This window comes from Arvicola amphibius, chromosome 6, assembly GCF_903992535.2.
Source record: "Arvicola amphibius chromosome 6, mArvAmp1.2, whole genome shotgun sequence".
Taxonomy (NCBI): Eukaryota; Metazoa; Chordata; class Mammalia; order Rodentia; family Cricetidae; genus Arvicola; species Arvicola amphibius.
In genome coordinates this window covers 128,922,616-128,935,505 of record NC_052052.2, presented here as the reverse complement: position 1 = coordinate 128,935,505, position 12,890 = coordinate 128,922,616, and the positions used below count along the sequence as shown (strand labels likewise).

The following is a 12,890-nucleotide window of genomic DNA, read 5'->3' as shown; positions in this document are numbered from 1 at the left end:
TGTCAACCCGTATAAAGGAAAGCATTTAACTGGGGCTGCCTTACAGTTTCAGAGGTTTAGTCCATATCTTCATGGCAGGAAACATAGCACTATTCGTGCAGAACTGGTGCTGGGAGTCCTGCATCTTGACCTAAAGGTAATAGGGAGTGAACTGAACTAGGCATAGCTTGAGCATAGGAGACCTTAAAACCCCCTTTGTAACACACTTCCTCCAACAATGCCACACCTACTCCAACGAGGCCGTACCTTCTAATAATGCCATTTCCTATGGGCCAAGCAGTCAAACTCTGAAGTTTATAAGGACCATTCCTATCAAACCATCACAGATAGGACTTATAGCAAAAAGCCAAAATTTTCACTTCAGAGCAGGTAAGTTGTGCTCCCCTCAAACAGAGGGCATCCTGGACCATGGAGCTGCGTTTGTTATTTTTGCTTCTTCATTAGAAACTCCAACTTCAGCTCTTCTGTAGGCTATTCACAGCCAAGTGTGTATGCTTACTAATTTCCTGTGAGAGGCCTCACGAGTGAAGGTAGTTTATGAGTAACTAAATAAGTCTCTGCTAATAACGGTGGCTCATTGGAGGTTTGTCTTCTTTGCTTGTGCTTTGCGAGGAATGCTTAATGTTCCAGCCAGGGGAAGGAAAACAGGCAGCAAAGAGCAGAGCTAGTCTACGTGTGTGACTGGCCTGAGAGTGTCTGAAGGGTGACTGCTAGGCATTAGTTGGCTTGTGATTCCATAAGGCCCTTCAAAACATTGCTCTAAAAGAAACAAGAGATATGAAAGGCTGCTGTACTGGGTACTGCACTGTTCTGGTACTGAGAGAGCTAGATACCGCTGTGCACATCTGGCTGTTAAAGAGCTGTACCTTTTGGTCATATTTCTTCATGACTTAGACTTTTCATTCTTTCTGGCACCACTTTGTGTTCTCAGAAGAGGTTGAAAACAGGCTTGCTTAATTTGTTTCTCCTAGATTTGCTCTCTTTGATCTCGTAGCTTGTATGATCGCCCTTCCTCATCTCTTTCCTTCCTCATCCTTTCTCTCCCACTTGGTTCTGGTCTTTAGAACGCTGCATCGTACACTCACATATCCATGGAAAGCTGGCTGTCTTTATTGTCGGGTGTCACATGTCTTTCCCACTGTCTATGCTCAAAACATGTTCTCAGTAGCTAAATTGTAATTTAAGAAAATAGTAATTAAAAAGGAAAGAAAAGAGGAGAACTGTGGATCCTATTCTCTTAAGTGTTTTAAAATACATTTTGAGCTTCTTGAAGTATAAAATCTTCTCTATGCAAATAGAACAAAGTCATGAGGTCTCAGGCAGTTAACTGAGTTTCTTCTACTAATGTCCCAGAGGAGAAAAGGAAGCTGAGAATGAAGGAATGCAGGTTAATTCTAAAGCACTCTTTTCTCTGGCTTTATCTGATTTCACATCTTTTTTTAAAATAATTGCAAAAAAAAAAAAAAAAAAAAAAACAGTGAAACAAATTAGCAGTTCTCCCGTGGGACCCTCCAAAAGCTATTCCAGAAATCTCGTGGCCCGTGGAGCAGTGCCCACTGATGCCTACATCAGAGTCAGAATGATCAGCCTGTTCTCACGTATTTGTTCACCAGCACTTGTATGTGTAGATCTGAGGGAAAGGCTGCCTCAGATTCATTAAAGTGATGAATGTTTTTTCCTACCCTCTCTCTCTCAGGAAATGGCGAAAATCCTCAACCACCCCAGAGTCTACGCGTTTTCTCCACATCCCAGTGCAGTCCGCCTCCGACAGCGTGCTCATGGACATGAAAAGAGAGTACTGCGTGGCCGACTTCAAAGAGTTGTGGATTTTCTCAAGGAGAAGTAAGCCGGTTAGCACTTTGGAAAATAACCGTTTCTTTCTTTCCTTCCTGAGGTGTGGTGGCAGCAGGGTACATACGGCAGCCTTGCAGTTAAGGTGTGTGGCAAAGGGCCGAAGTCCAGAAGCTCTCAGAGCCTCCAGTTTCCTTGGGGCCCTTGATGTGGTTTCTGCTCTCCCCTCCATGTGTGGTACAAAGCGCTCTGTTGATTGAGTAAGCTTTCCCACCCTCCCACAGCAGTTCAAATTATGATTGTTTTCATACCTGGCCAGCTAGTTAAAAACTGTCCCTCCTCGTCACTAGCCCTTAAAGTCTCTTTTCATGTGGCCCTTTGAAGTTGTGAGCTGGCTTTGACATGGAGGAAGGGACCAAGTCTGTCACTAGGAGTGGGCCATTTTTCCCCTGGCTACCATTTTCACAGCGTCTGGAATGTCCTTGTTCTTAACACTGATCCCTGCAGTTCACTTGAGTACTTAGAGTTTGCTAGGAGGCTGGAGGATTCTATTTTCTTCTCTTCAAATTGCTGTTGACCAAAAATTAAGGCATATTTACACAATCGCAGACATGAATGATAATTTTCGTTTCCACAGAAAAACACTGCAGCCCATAATTATGTTCTTCAAAAGCTCCCTTCCCAGCACGGAATGCATTCTATGATTAGACAAGGCAGGAACAGAGGTGCTGGCCACGGTCACCCAGACCCTCCTCAAATCTAGGAACGCCATCATCACCTCTGAGATTGGATCATTTATCTTTGGCACATTTGTGTGTGGTTTCTCTACTGTCCATAATTTATGCCTTACCCCACTGCTGTTGTTTCCGTCTTGTTGTTTGTAATTATGTGGTCTTGCACCATGTCCTGTCCTACACGGGCATGATTGCTTTACACAAATTGTAAGCAATTATTTTTTCCACCTTTAATTATTGCTAATTTTTATGGCGCACACTGTTACAGATCCTCTCTTATTTCCCTTCTCATCTTTCTTTAACGTGTCTTTTCATTTCTATCCACCTCTAGGCATGTCTTGATTATTCTAATCACCAGGAAATAAAGACTTTAGGATGCAGTCAAACAAATAGGGCTAATTATTTAAATATTCAAGTCAGGAATAGGAAGAATAGGACTGTATAATTCTAGCATTAAATCTGTGCAGCCTTTAAAGTAACACATTGCAAATCCCCTCCATCTCTCTGTACTTTTGGATCTTGAGTAGAACTGGTCCAAGCTAAATAATGTGGATTTTTGTGCCAAGTGGAATGCCATATCCTATCCTTGCATTTTGATCACTTTTGTAGGTAAACTTGTCTCCAGGTAATAAAGTCCTTCCAAGCACTGTGACACTAGAGAGCATTTCCAGATAGCAAGTGAGTTGTTTATCCCTGTGAAACTTCTTACCTTTCATGTGTAATATAGCAGCAGAGTGTACACAGTTCGTGCATTTTACACAACAGTTTTTGCCTTGTGCAGAACAGAACAGAATCCCTTCCAAGTGCTCTGTTGGGTACCATGATTAGATGAGACTGAGGACTCACCAGCTCTGCTCTGCCTCTGTGTGTGTAAACACTGATTCAGTCATTTGGGAAATCTCTGTGCTGACTAAATATTCAGTAGAGTCCCAGCTCATTCCAACCTTTTGTGTTGCTCTCAAGATCAGCATGGTGAATGTGTTACATCTTGAACGTTTTCACCAACCTCCATGTTATAGGTCAAATGTGAGTCACATTAAGATGTCAGAAAGTTATCCCTTGCCATTTTTCATAGACTTAATTAATCTGAGTCTTTCTCCTTGTAGCCTCACTTAATCTGTGGCATTTTTGTAATTTCCTAAGGCGTATTTCAGATCTTTGAACCACAGACTCTAACAGGGTCCTTCAGTGTTTTCAGCACCACAGGGAGATCTGGAGAATGTACTCCATCCCACATATGTGCATCCATGTGTTTTGGATGGCTACAAGTATGGAGTATATAGTATGATAGCAATCATTCTACATCTTTAGGAGATTTTAAAATGGACTAAGCATTATCCTCATTCAGCATGGACAGAAGCAGTCCTGGTATAGTGAAGTTCACAGTTAGGTAATAAGCGAAATACAGTTGGAAGTTGTATGGCAAAGTCAGTGAGATAGGTGGGAAAATCTCAAGTACCCTATAAAGCCATTGTCACTGTGAATATAAGCCATCTTTGCATGGTTTTAGAAAGTTCATCAGAACCATAAAATTAGGGAGAAGTAGCCCATCTCTCCTCATAAAGGCAATGCAGAACAGCTCTATTCTCTGACAGAAAGATAGCTTGTTCAGCCCGTTGAGAAACCTCATTCATCCAGTGATTAATTCTCAGTTATTATGGACAGTTGGAAATAGATGGAATATTTACCATGGTTTTTGTTGCTCATTATTATGTAATTCCTTATCCCATTAAAAACTAGCATGGCTTATGCAAGATAGATTTATTAGCCCAGCAGTAGTGGTGCACGCCTTTAATCCCAGCACTTGGGAGGCAGATTCAGGTGGATCTCTGTGAGTTCGAGGCCAGCCTAGTCTACAAGAGCTAGTTCCAGTACAGCTCGTATTGTTACATAGAGAAACCCTGAGAAAAAACAAAAGCAAGCAAACAAACAAAAAACAAAAAAAGACAAGATAGATTTGTGCTTATTTTAGAAATACAGAAGTCCAGCTCTAAGACCAATAATACTATTATAATAATATTTTATCTGGTATTTATTAATGTTCAGTGTGACATTTTCATTCTTAGAGAGTTTCACACATCCCGACTTGTGGTCCGGCAGTTGATGATGAAATCACCCTGATGTAAACTGGGGTGTTTGTTGTATTCATCTTCTCTTTGCTTTATTTCCCTTATTTATTTTACTGATTAATTTTGTTATTTGACAATAACATGTAAATAAGTATGTTTTTTCTCATATATATCTCATTTCCCCTAAAATCTGTGGAGCCTTTGTAATGAGTCTATAACAAATAGAAATTACTTATTTCTGTCCTTCCTTGTGAGGCTCATAGATCTTCATGCTGTGAATGAGGGATGAAACATTTCCCAATCTGTCTCCTCAAACAGCTAACCTTTACCTCAACCTACAGCATTAGTCTGCAGCCCACAGGTTTAGGGAGTTTACCTGAAGCTGCAGGCTTTTAAGCTACAAATTCAAAGGTCTTTACCGAGCTCTGTTTCTCACACAGTGGAGTGGAGGTGAGCTCTTTTTAATTAATTTTCTTTCACAGTTGAAAGTGGTCCATGTTTTAGCTGGAGCAATCTGAGTTTACCTGTGAGCCGCTCGTAGCTGATTCATTATTCTCTTCAGTTGTTTGAAAGTTGGCAGCTATTATCATAACAGCAGCTGGATGAAGATAACCTGGTAGGGTTGGCACATGTTGAGGCATATGGGAATTTAGTAAATCATGCAGCTTTTGCAAAAAAAAAATAAGAGTGTCTAAATTACTTGATATGCTCATTTAAAACAGCTGGCCACAAGCAGAGAGTCATATGACTTGAAGTCTACTCAGATTTATTAGCCCAGCAGATGCTTTTATTTAAATGGATTGATGGTTTCTTGAGATGCATGGTGGGCTTTGTAGGAACCCGGAAGAGAACTGCTGAACAAAGTAATACACATAGTTCTGGTTTTTAGTCTGTTTTAGTTTTTATAAGTATATCATACACTTTACTTCTTTATATATTCCTGAAATTTTAAAAATAAAAATTCAATCATTCCCTTTTTTTCTGTGCAATTTTTGAGTATTTCGTCCCATTTTGAGGGATTTTTTTCTGTTATGTTATGTACTGTCTTAGGATTCCCTGACTTTGGGGTTTGTTAGAAAAAGCGTTAGTTGGATTCCTCCTCATTCCCAGCCTCTCTGGGAAAGCATCATAGTAATCTATCCACATGCTGAAATTTCTTTCTTCCTATCCTTAGTCCAAGTTGCCATTTGCCCATTACCAGAACACACTGGGAAAAGATGAAGTATGTCAAAATTGTGTTTTCTTCTACCTTGTCCATCTCGTTTTATTTCTAGTGTTAGAAATGTAAGTGATGGTTTGATATGGTAACTCATGCCTGTAACCCCAGTATTTGGAAGGGTGAGGTCGGAGGATCACCATAATTTCAAGGCCAACCTGACTGTGAAATGAGACCCTATCTCAAAAAACAGAAGAAATAAAATAACCAGAAAGAGAAAAATGACATATATGTAGCAATGTGTGTCAGAATAAAGTGATCAGAATTAAGAGAAATAAAAGCTCCCACTTCAGAAGGATTAGATAGTTATAGTTTCCTACAGCTGCATTTCCAGATGTGTTGTGTTCACTGAAGCAGCTCCTCTGAAATAACATCCTCAGAAGTGTTTCTCTGGCTTTCCTGGGTTATGTTCTTCTGATATCTCTAACTAGGTTGCTGTTTTTGTGTCCCTGATGTCTTGTCCGCTAGTTTATCTCTGTCATTTTTGCTTTACAAAATGGTGTTCTCCTCACTTCTTTCTGTTGCTATTTTCAGAACTTTTAACAGAGGAAATATATTTCATTTGGACAAGTGCCAATCCCAGGACCCATTGGAAGCAGAGAAACAATTCTTGAAAATCATCCTTTGACTCCTCGTGTGAACTTATATACATACAATTCACACACACATACACACACACACACACACACACAGCAAGAAGGGAGGGAGGGAGGGAGGGAGGGAGGAAGGAAGGAAGGAAGGAAGGAAGGAAGGAAGGAAAAAAGAAAAATAAATTAAGACGTGATATAAGGTAATAGACTTAGCCAAAGTGTTTGGGAATGTGAGTTGTGTCTTGGCTAACTTGTCAGCTTTATTGCTTTAAAAGTTACCTACAAACGTAATGAAGCACAAGTCCCAGTATATGTGAGGTATATGTATATTAATTATATATAATTGTTATTACATGGGTATACGTAACTAATCATATTCATGTAATAACAATTATATATAATGATATAATGAACTGAGTGGGGGTGACCTACCCTTAGTATGAGCAACACCATGTCACCTAATTAAAGGCAACAAGGTGAAAGGTGCTGAACACCTGCTCCATCGCGCTCTACTTCCTAACTGCAGACACATCATGACCAGCTTCTTCACAATCCCTTCGCCTGCCATGATGAATGAGTCTCAAACTATGAGACCTCATATACCCAGCTTCCCAGCTGTTGTGTCTTGTCAGATGTTTGGCTGTAGTAATTACAAAAGTAAACAGACACAGGTAGAAATGGTGAGTTGGACTGTTGTGATAATTAGTATTGTCAACTTGATGTCATCTACAGATTGGCCTCTGTGCATCTTGGTTGCTTTAATAGACATGGGAAGACCCACACAGTATGGGTAGGGCCATTCCTGGTTGTGACCAAGACTCTAGAGAAAGGGGCTCATTATCAACATGCATCCATGCTGTGTTCTGACTCCATGTGTAATGTGACCAACATAGACCATTACCTGTGAGTCAGAATAAACCCTTTCTCCTATAAGTTGATTTTTGTCAACATATTTTATCATAGCAATAAAAAACACTGAAATAGAAATTGATATCAAGAATTGGTTCTGGAGCTGCTGCCTTGATTAAGTTGACTGTGGTTCTTAGGCTGCTGGAACTATTTGTGTGTCAAAAATAGAAGAGTCTTTACTTTTGGCTTAAAAGCCTTTGGATGTTGAAAGAAGAGCTTAAAGGGCCATTCTGGTAGTAACTTGGAAGACTATACTGAGAAAACATGGATAGTGGGGCCTAGTTCATGAAGTTTCATAGGGGAACAAGGACTCTCTGGAACTGGACTAGATTCCTATCATGTGATATTTTGGTTGAAATCAGACTTCTTTCTGCCTGTATCCTGATCCCCTGAGTGAAGGTGAACATGGTGTACTGTTGGCTTTCCTGGGAAGTTGAAATCAGGAGAGAGTTCAAGCTGCGGCTGTGAGCTGCAAAGGTGTGTGGGGAAAAAAAATCCCAGGCTTCTGTCTTATAATGATCTAGATTCACTTAAAGGAAGAAAGCACAGGATAAAGGGTTCTCTGCTTCTGAAAAGCAAGGCGCAGGCAGATATTTCCTCGGGTAAGTGCATAGAAGCTGATACTGCTGCGGACCAAAGGGGACTGGCTCCATCCTGAGCTGGGTTCAGAGTGTGGCGGTGCCTGCCACAGGCTGTAGGAACTGTGGGTCAAATAGCAGGTGAGACATGTAGGTCTGGATGTAAGCATGCGAAGAGCAGGTGCAGTGTGGTGTGTGTGGGCGTGGGAAGACGAATGCATGCGCACCAGGAATGGAAGTCGCGGAACACACATTTAATGAGAGAAGGAAAATGATCTGTGGTACACCGAAATGAGGGGAATGGAGGAGCAGACTCTTTTATCCAGGTTTCTCTAGAGGAATGGATCTTATAGAATAAGCATATATGGAATTTATTAAAGTAGCTTACAGGCTGCCATCTGGTTAATCCCAGCAATGGCTCTCTACTCTACCGAGGGAAAGGCAAAAAATCTAATGGTTGTTCAATGCATGTGGCTGGATGTCCTATCTGGTCCTCAAAGTATGTTGGAATCCCACAGAAGCCAACTCTGATGCCAGAGGAGGAGCGCCTTAGAAGCAGGACATGGGGACTTGCCAGAGAGAGTGGGGTTGAACAGGCAAAAAAGCAAAAGCTCTATTTACCCCCCGGTTCCTTCTATGGGGGCTTCCACCAGAAGTTGTGGCCCAGAATCAGGGTGTGTCTTCCCACCTCAAATGGGCCAGTCAAGAATAAGCCCTCACAGGCATGCCCTGCTGCCTGGGTTTTAGGTGATTCCAGATGTGATCAAATTGAAAACCAAGATTAGCCATCACAGAGACCCACGAAGAATTAACCCCACAGAAATCAAGGGACATTGCAGTTTTTAGAAAGGCAGGTGATAAGGGCTAAATGTCAGCCAGAGTGGCCGCCCGTGAGCAAGCTGGTTGCTCTGTGGCATAAGAAAGAACTGCTCCATTCCTTTCTTTTCCTAGTAGGGTAGCTCTTAAAGCTGTTGCCTTGTGCAGTTATCTAAGAGGAGAGATCTTCATATTCGTATGTTAATAGCTGTATCCCATGTCCTAGCAGGTACTCAGAACATGTTCAGAGAGCGCCCTGTATATGCTTTTGTGAACACACTGCTCTATACAGCAATCAGGGCTTTCCAGTCAGGAAGTGGGAAGGAAGGTGTTGGTGAATGAGTGCCACTCACTTTGGAGCCCCTTAAGAAGTAGACTTTGGGTGCTATACTGAGTCTGCTATTCTTAAAGCTTTCTTTAAGTATGAGAAATTTTACTGAACTTTTCATGTAAACTGTCAGATTCTTCTTCATATCATGTGATACTGAGCCATCTTAGAGATTCTGTGTACTTGGAATGCCTGCTAGCTAATTGCTGAAGGTGATGGCTAGGTAGCACTCAGTGACATGAATATCTATGCATCAGCTCATTGGGATCCCACAGGGGCACATACTAGGAAGAAATTGCTATCCCCATTTTACAGGGTAGGACATGAAGACACAGGGAGGTTAAGTGGCCCATCACAGAACTAGTAACTGAGCTCAGATGAGAAGAAATTAGGAATGGCAGTTTAGCAATCAAAAATAGGCTATGCAATTAAACAGAATGTTTAAAATGACACAAACCCTCTCCTAGACATACATAACTTTCTTGTAGTCAGCATCTCCTTTATATTGTCAGTGGTAGTCCAGGCTGGGGGCCATTGACTTAGAAGATAATTGCCTGTGTAAGGATGTTACCACGAGAAGCCATGAGATTTTTGTCAACACCAGTGTGTTCAATGAATAAGGCTGTATGTTTCCTAATAAAGTATGCATTTGAGCATCTTCAAATAAGGCTCGGTACCAATTGTCATATCTGCGTGTGTGTGTGTGTGTGTGTGTGTGTGTGTGTATGAATATGTACATGACTGCAGGTGCTGGAAGACAGGTGCTGGATCCTCTGGAGCGAGGGTTAAAGGCAGTCATGAGCCGCTTGCTGTGGGTCCTGGGAACTGCACTCTGATAGGGAGGAGTGGTATGTGATCTTAACAACTGAGCCATCTCTCCAGTTCAAGTTTGTCATACCTTGTAGCAATGTTTTCTTTCATGACCTATGAGGTGACAGTTTTAAATTAGCTCCATTTCTCCTCCTCTATACTTCTTGTTCCTAGAACAGAGGACATGGGGGGGGGGGCGCGAGCCATTTCCAAAATGCTAAGCAGGATATGGTAGCACATATCTCTTTCCCAAGGACTAGGGAGGTTGAGGCAAGAGGCTTACCAGTTTGAGACCAGCTTGGCTGCATATCCAGATCTTTACTCAAAAAAAGCATATGTTTTGTGTTAGTTTTGTATCAGATGCATGCTAGGAGTGAAACATCAAAATGTGAGTAACTGTGTTCTAAGAGCTGATGCTTGTTCATCATAGTTAATATACAAGTGCCTGGAGCCACAACTTTAGGTTCACTATACTGAAATCTGTTCATGGTTGGATGTTTTTTGTTTTTGTTTTGTTTTCTGTCTAGAAAAATAATACTAATTCACAGATCTTATGGTTAAAAAAAACAAAACCTTTCTTTAGATAAAAGTATAATTTGTTTGATCTTGTTTATGATGTTCTTAATCCTGCTAGAATAAGGAAAGGCTTTACCTAAATCACACTGGCGCGTGAGTGCCCATTTTTATGCTCGTTAAAGGTACACTCTGACTTGTTTTCAAGTGTGAGAAATAAAAGCAGCAGAATAAAGAAGGTGGGGGCTGATCTAGAGTATCGATGAAGATCAGAGCTTGGCAGAGGGAGCGTGTATAGCCCCAGGGTTACAGGATAGACCTTACGTCCCATGGCCCAGGGTAGCTTTGATGTTGAGCTATCATTAGCAGGACTTTCTATCTCAAGGCTCATAGTAACTAATTCAAAGCTAACCCACAAGTCTGTATTCCAGACACCAAAAGAGAGAAAGCTTGCAAAGGAAACGATGTGGGAAGCTGTATTAATGTGTGAGTTTTTGTAGCTCTTATTTGAATAGAGCATGGCTATGCCTAAGCACAAAGGAAGTTAGGAAATACAGCATTTATTCCAGACATCTATTTTTAGATTAAATGAATAAATTATGAAGGGGCCACCAAGAATCTGTCAGGTTATATAGTTTTTAGCATTCATACTTTATGGTTTTAATAGCTGCCCCTGAAAAGAATTGAATTTATAATCATTTTCCTTGGATCTCATGCCTGGTTTTACACATGATATCAATAATATATTGTTGGTGATAGTTTTTCCTTTCCTCCAAAACCAGCTGTAATGGCACAGGCTTGTGATCCCAGCAGTCGGTGGCTAAATTAGTAGGACTGTCTCTCTCTCTCTTCCTCTCTCCCTCTCTCCCTCCCTCCCTCCCTCCCTCCCTCCCTCTCTCTCTCTCTCTCTCCCTCTCTCTCTCTCTCTCTCTCTCTCCTCATCTCTCTCTCTCTCACACACACACACACACACACACACACACACACACACAAAGATTCTTTCATGAAGGCCTAGGGAACCTTCTGCCTGGGTGGGTATTTTTGGGTATGTGATGACAAGGTGGTCTCCTCTCTTGTGAGAAACTGCAGTGATGTTGAATACTTTGGGTTTTATTAACTCTATTCGAGCAGAATAACCTTTACAGACTTGAAATTGAACAGTTACTTTTTATTTATTGTTGCCCTGTTTTTCTTTGTGAAGGCAGGGAGTTACTCTGGTTCTCCTTCCACAGTCATTTCAAGGTTTGCATGGAGTCAGTTTCTTAACTTAGTGGACAGGGGAGCCTGTGCCTGGTGGACCTTCTGTGACATTTACAGCATCTTCTATCATATTCATTTGTTACAACACTGTTTTTCTTTCTTTTTTGTTTCTAATTACTTGGTTTCTGTTGCCATGTCTATTAAATTCTTGCTTTTCTTCTAGGGTCTCTGTCTTAGTTCTGTGACAATCATTTCTACAGGAACCCATTTGTTACTGCACTGCAAGCACCCTGTATGTAATTATATATTCTGTAATTTAGATTTGTGCCATATAGTCTTTCTACTGTTGTGTCAGGTGTTGGATATAGAATTAGAGGCCCTACCGGACTTTTGTTTTGCTTTAAAAATAGATTGGAGGCCATCTAGGGCTGAGATCCATGAAATGCAAATCATATTTATGTTAAAAGCTGTAGGCAGCCCCTCAGTGTCACAGAGGCCCATAGGCTCTGCTGGCTTGGGTGACTGAATACAGCCTCTTGGCTTCCGGGCACTATAGTGATGGAAATATCTCCCGTGAACTGGATATGTATAGGAAGCATCATCTCTACAGTGGCAGACAGCATATGATCTTCTGATTCTAGTTCCTCCCTCAAAATGTTTGCCAACAGGCCATCAGGAGATGCTAAATCATAAGTAGAAACATTTAATTTACTTATTTTGTCTGGCCCTCTGAAGAGAATTCTAAAAGTTGCTCCCAGTTTAATTTTTAAATTGGTTCCTTATAGTCAACACTGCTTCTCTCTCAGACTGCCTCCTTTACCCATTAGCACTTTATGTCCAGAGGGAGATACTAACACCAACTTCCTAAATTTTTATTGGTTTGTGTTTTTATGAGTCAGGTTCCAATATAGCCGAGGATAGCCTTGAACTCCTGAACCTCCTACCTCCATCTCAGAACCTTTGAGATTTCAGCCCTCATCACCATACCAGACAAATGATCCTCTTTATTAAAAAGTTGTGGAACTAAAAACATTTCTTTCCTCTTATTTTTTCTCTTTCCTTCAGAACAGCAATTCTCAACCTGTGGGTCTTGACATGCATATCTAATTGTCTTAGAAACTGAGACGCAACTCAGTACCAAAATTACAGTAGCAACAAAACTAATTTTATGGTTTCAGGTCACCACAGCATGAGGGATGCAGCATTAGAGAGGTGGAGGACCACTGCTTTAGAAAAGAAAAGTGAAGAAAAAAACGCTAAGGGATGAATGGTTTTGGCAGTGTAATTAGCATGATCATGAGCATGTAAAATTAGAAGGTATCCCCATTCATGCTCG

At 41.1% G+C, this 12,890-nt stretch overlaps 1 protein-coding gene across 1 annotated transcript in view; it reads left to right on the top strand.

The window, feature by feature from the left end:
* The window catches only part of Cdkal1 (CDK5 regulatory subunit associated protein 1 like 1), a 511,294-nt gene that overhangs the window by 319,753 nt on the left and 178,651 nt on the right, over positions 1 to 12,890 (top strand). Inside the window, 3 exon segments of the mRNA XM_038335499.1 lie at positions 1,697 to 1,735; positions 1,737 to 1,812; positions 1,815 to 1,842. Coding sequence (XP_038191427.1) covers positions 1,697 to 1,735; positions 1,737 to 1,812; positions 1,815 to 1,842 — 143 coding nt within the window.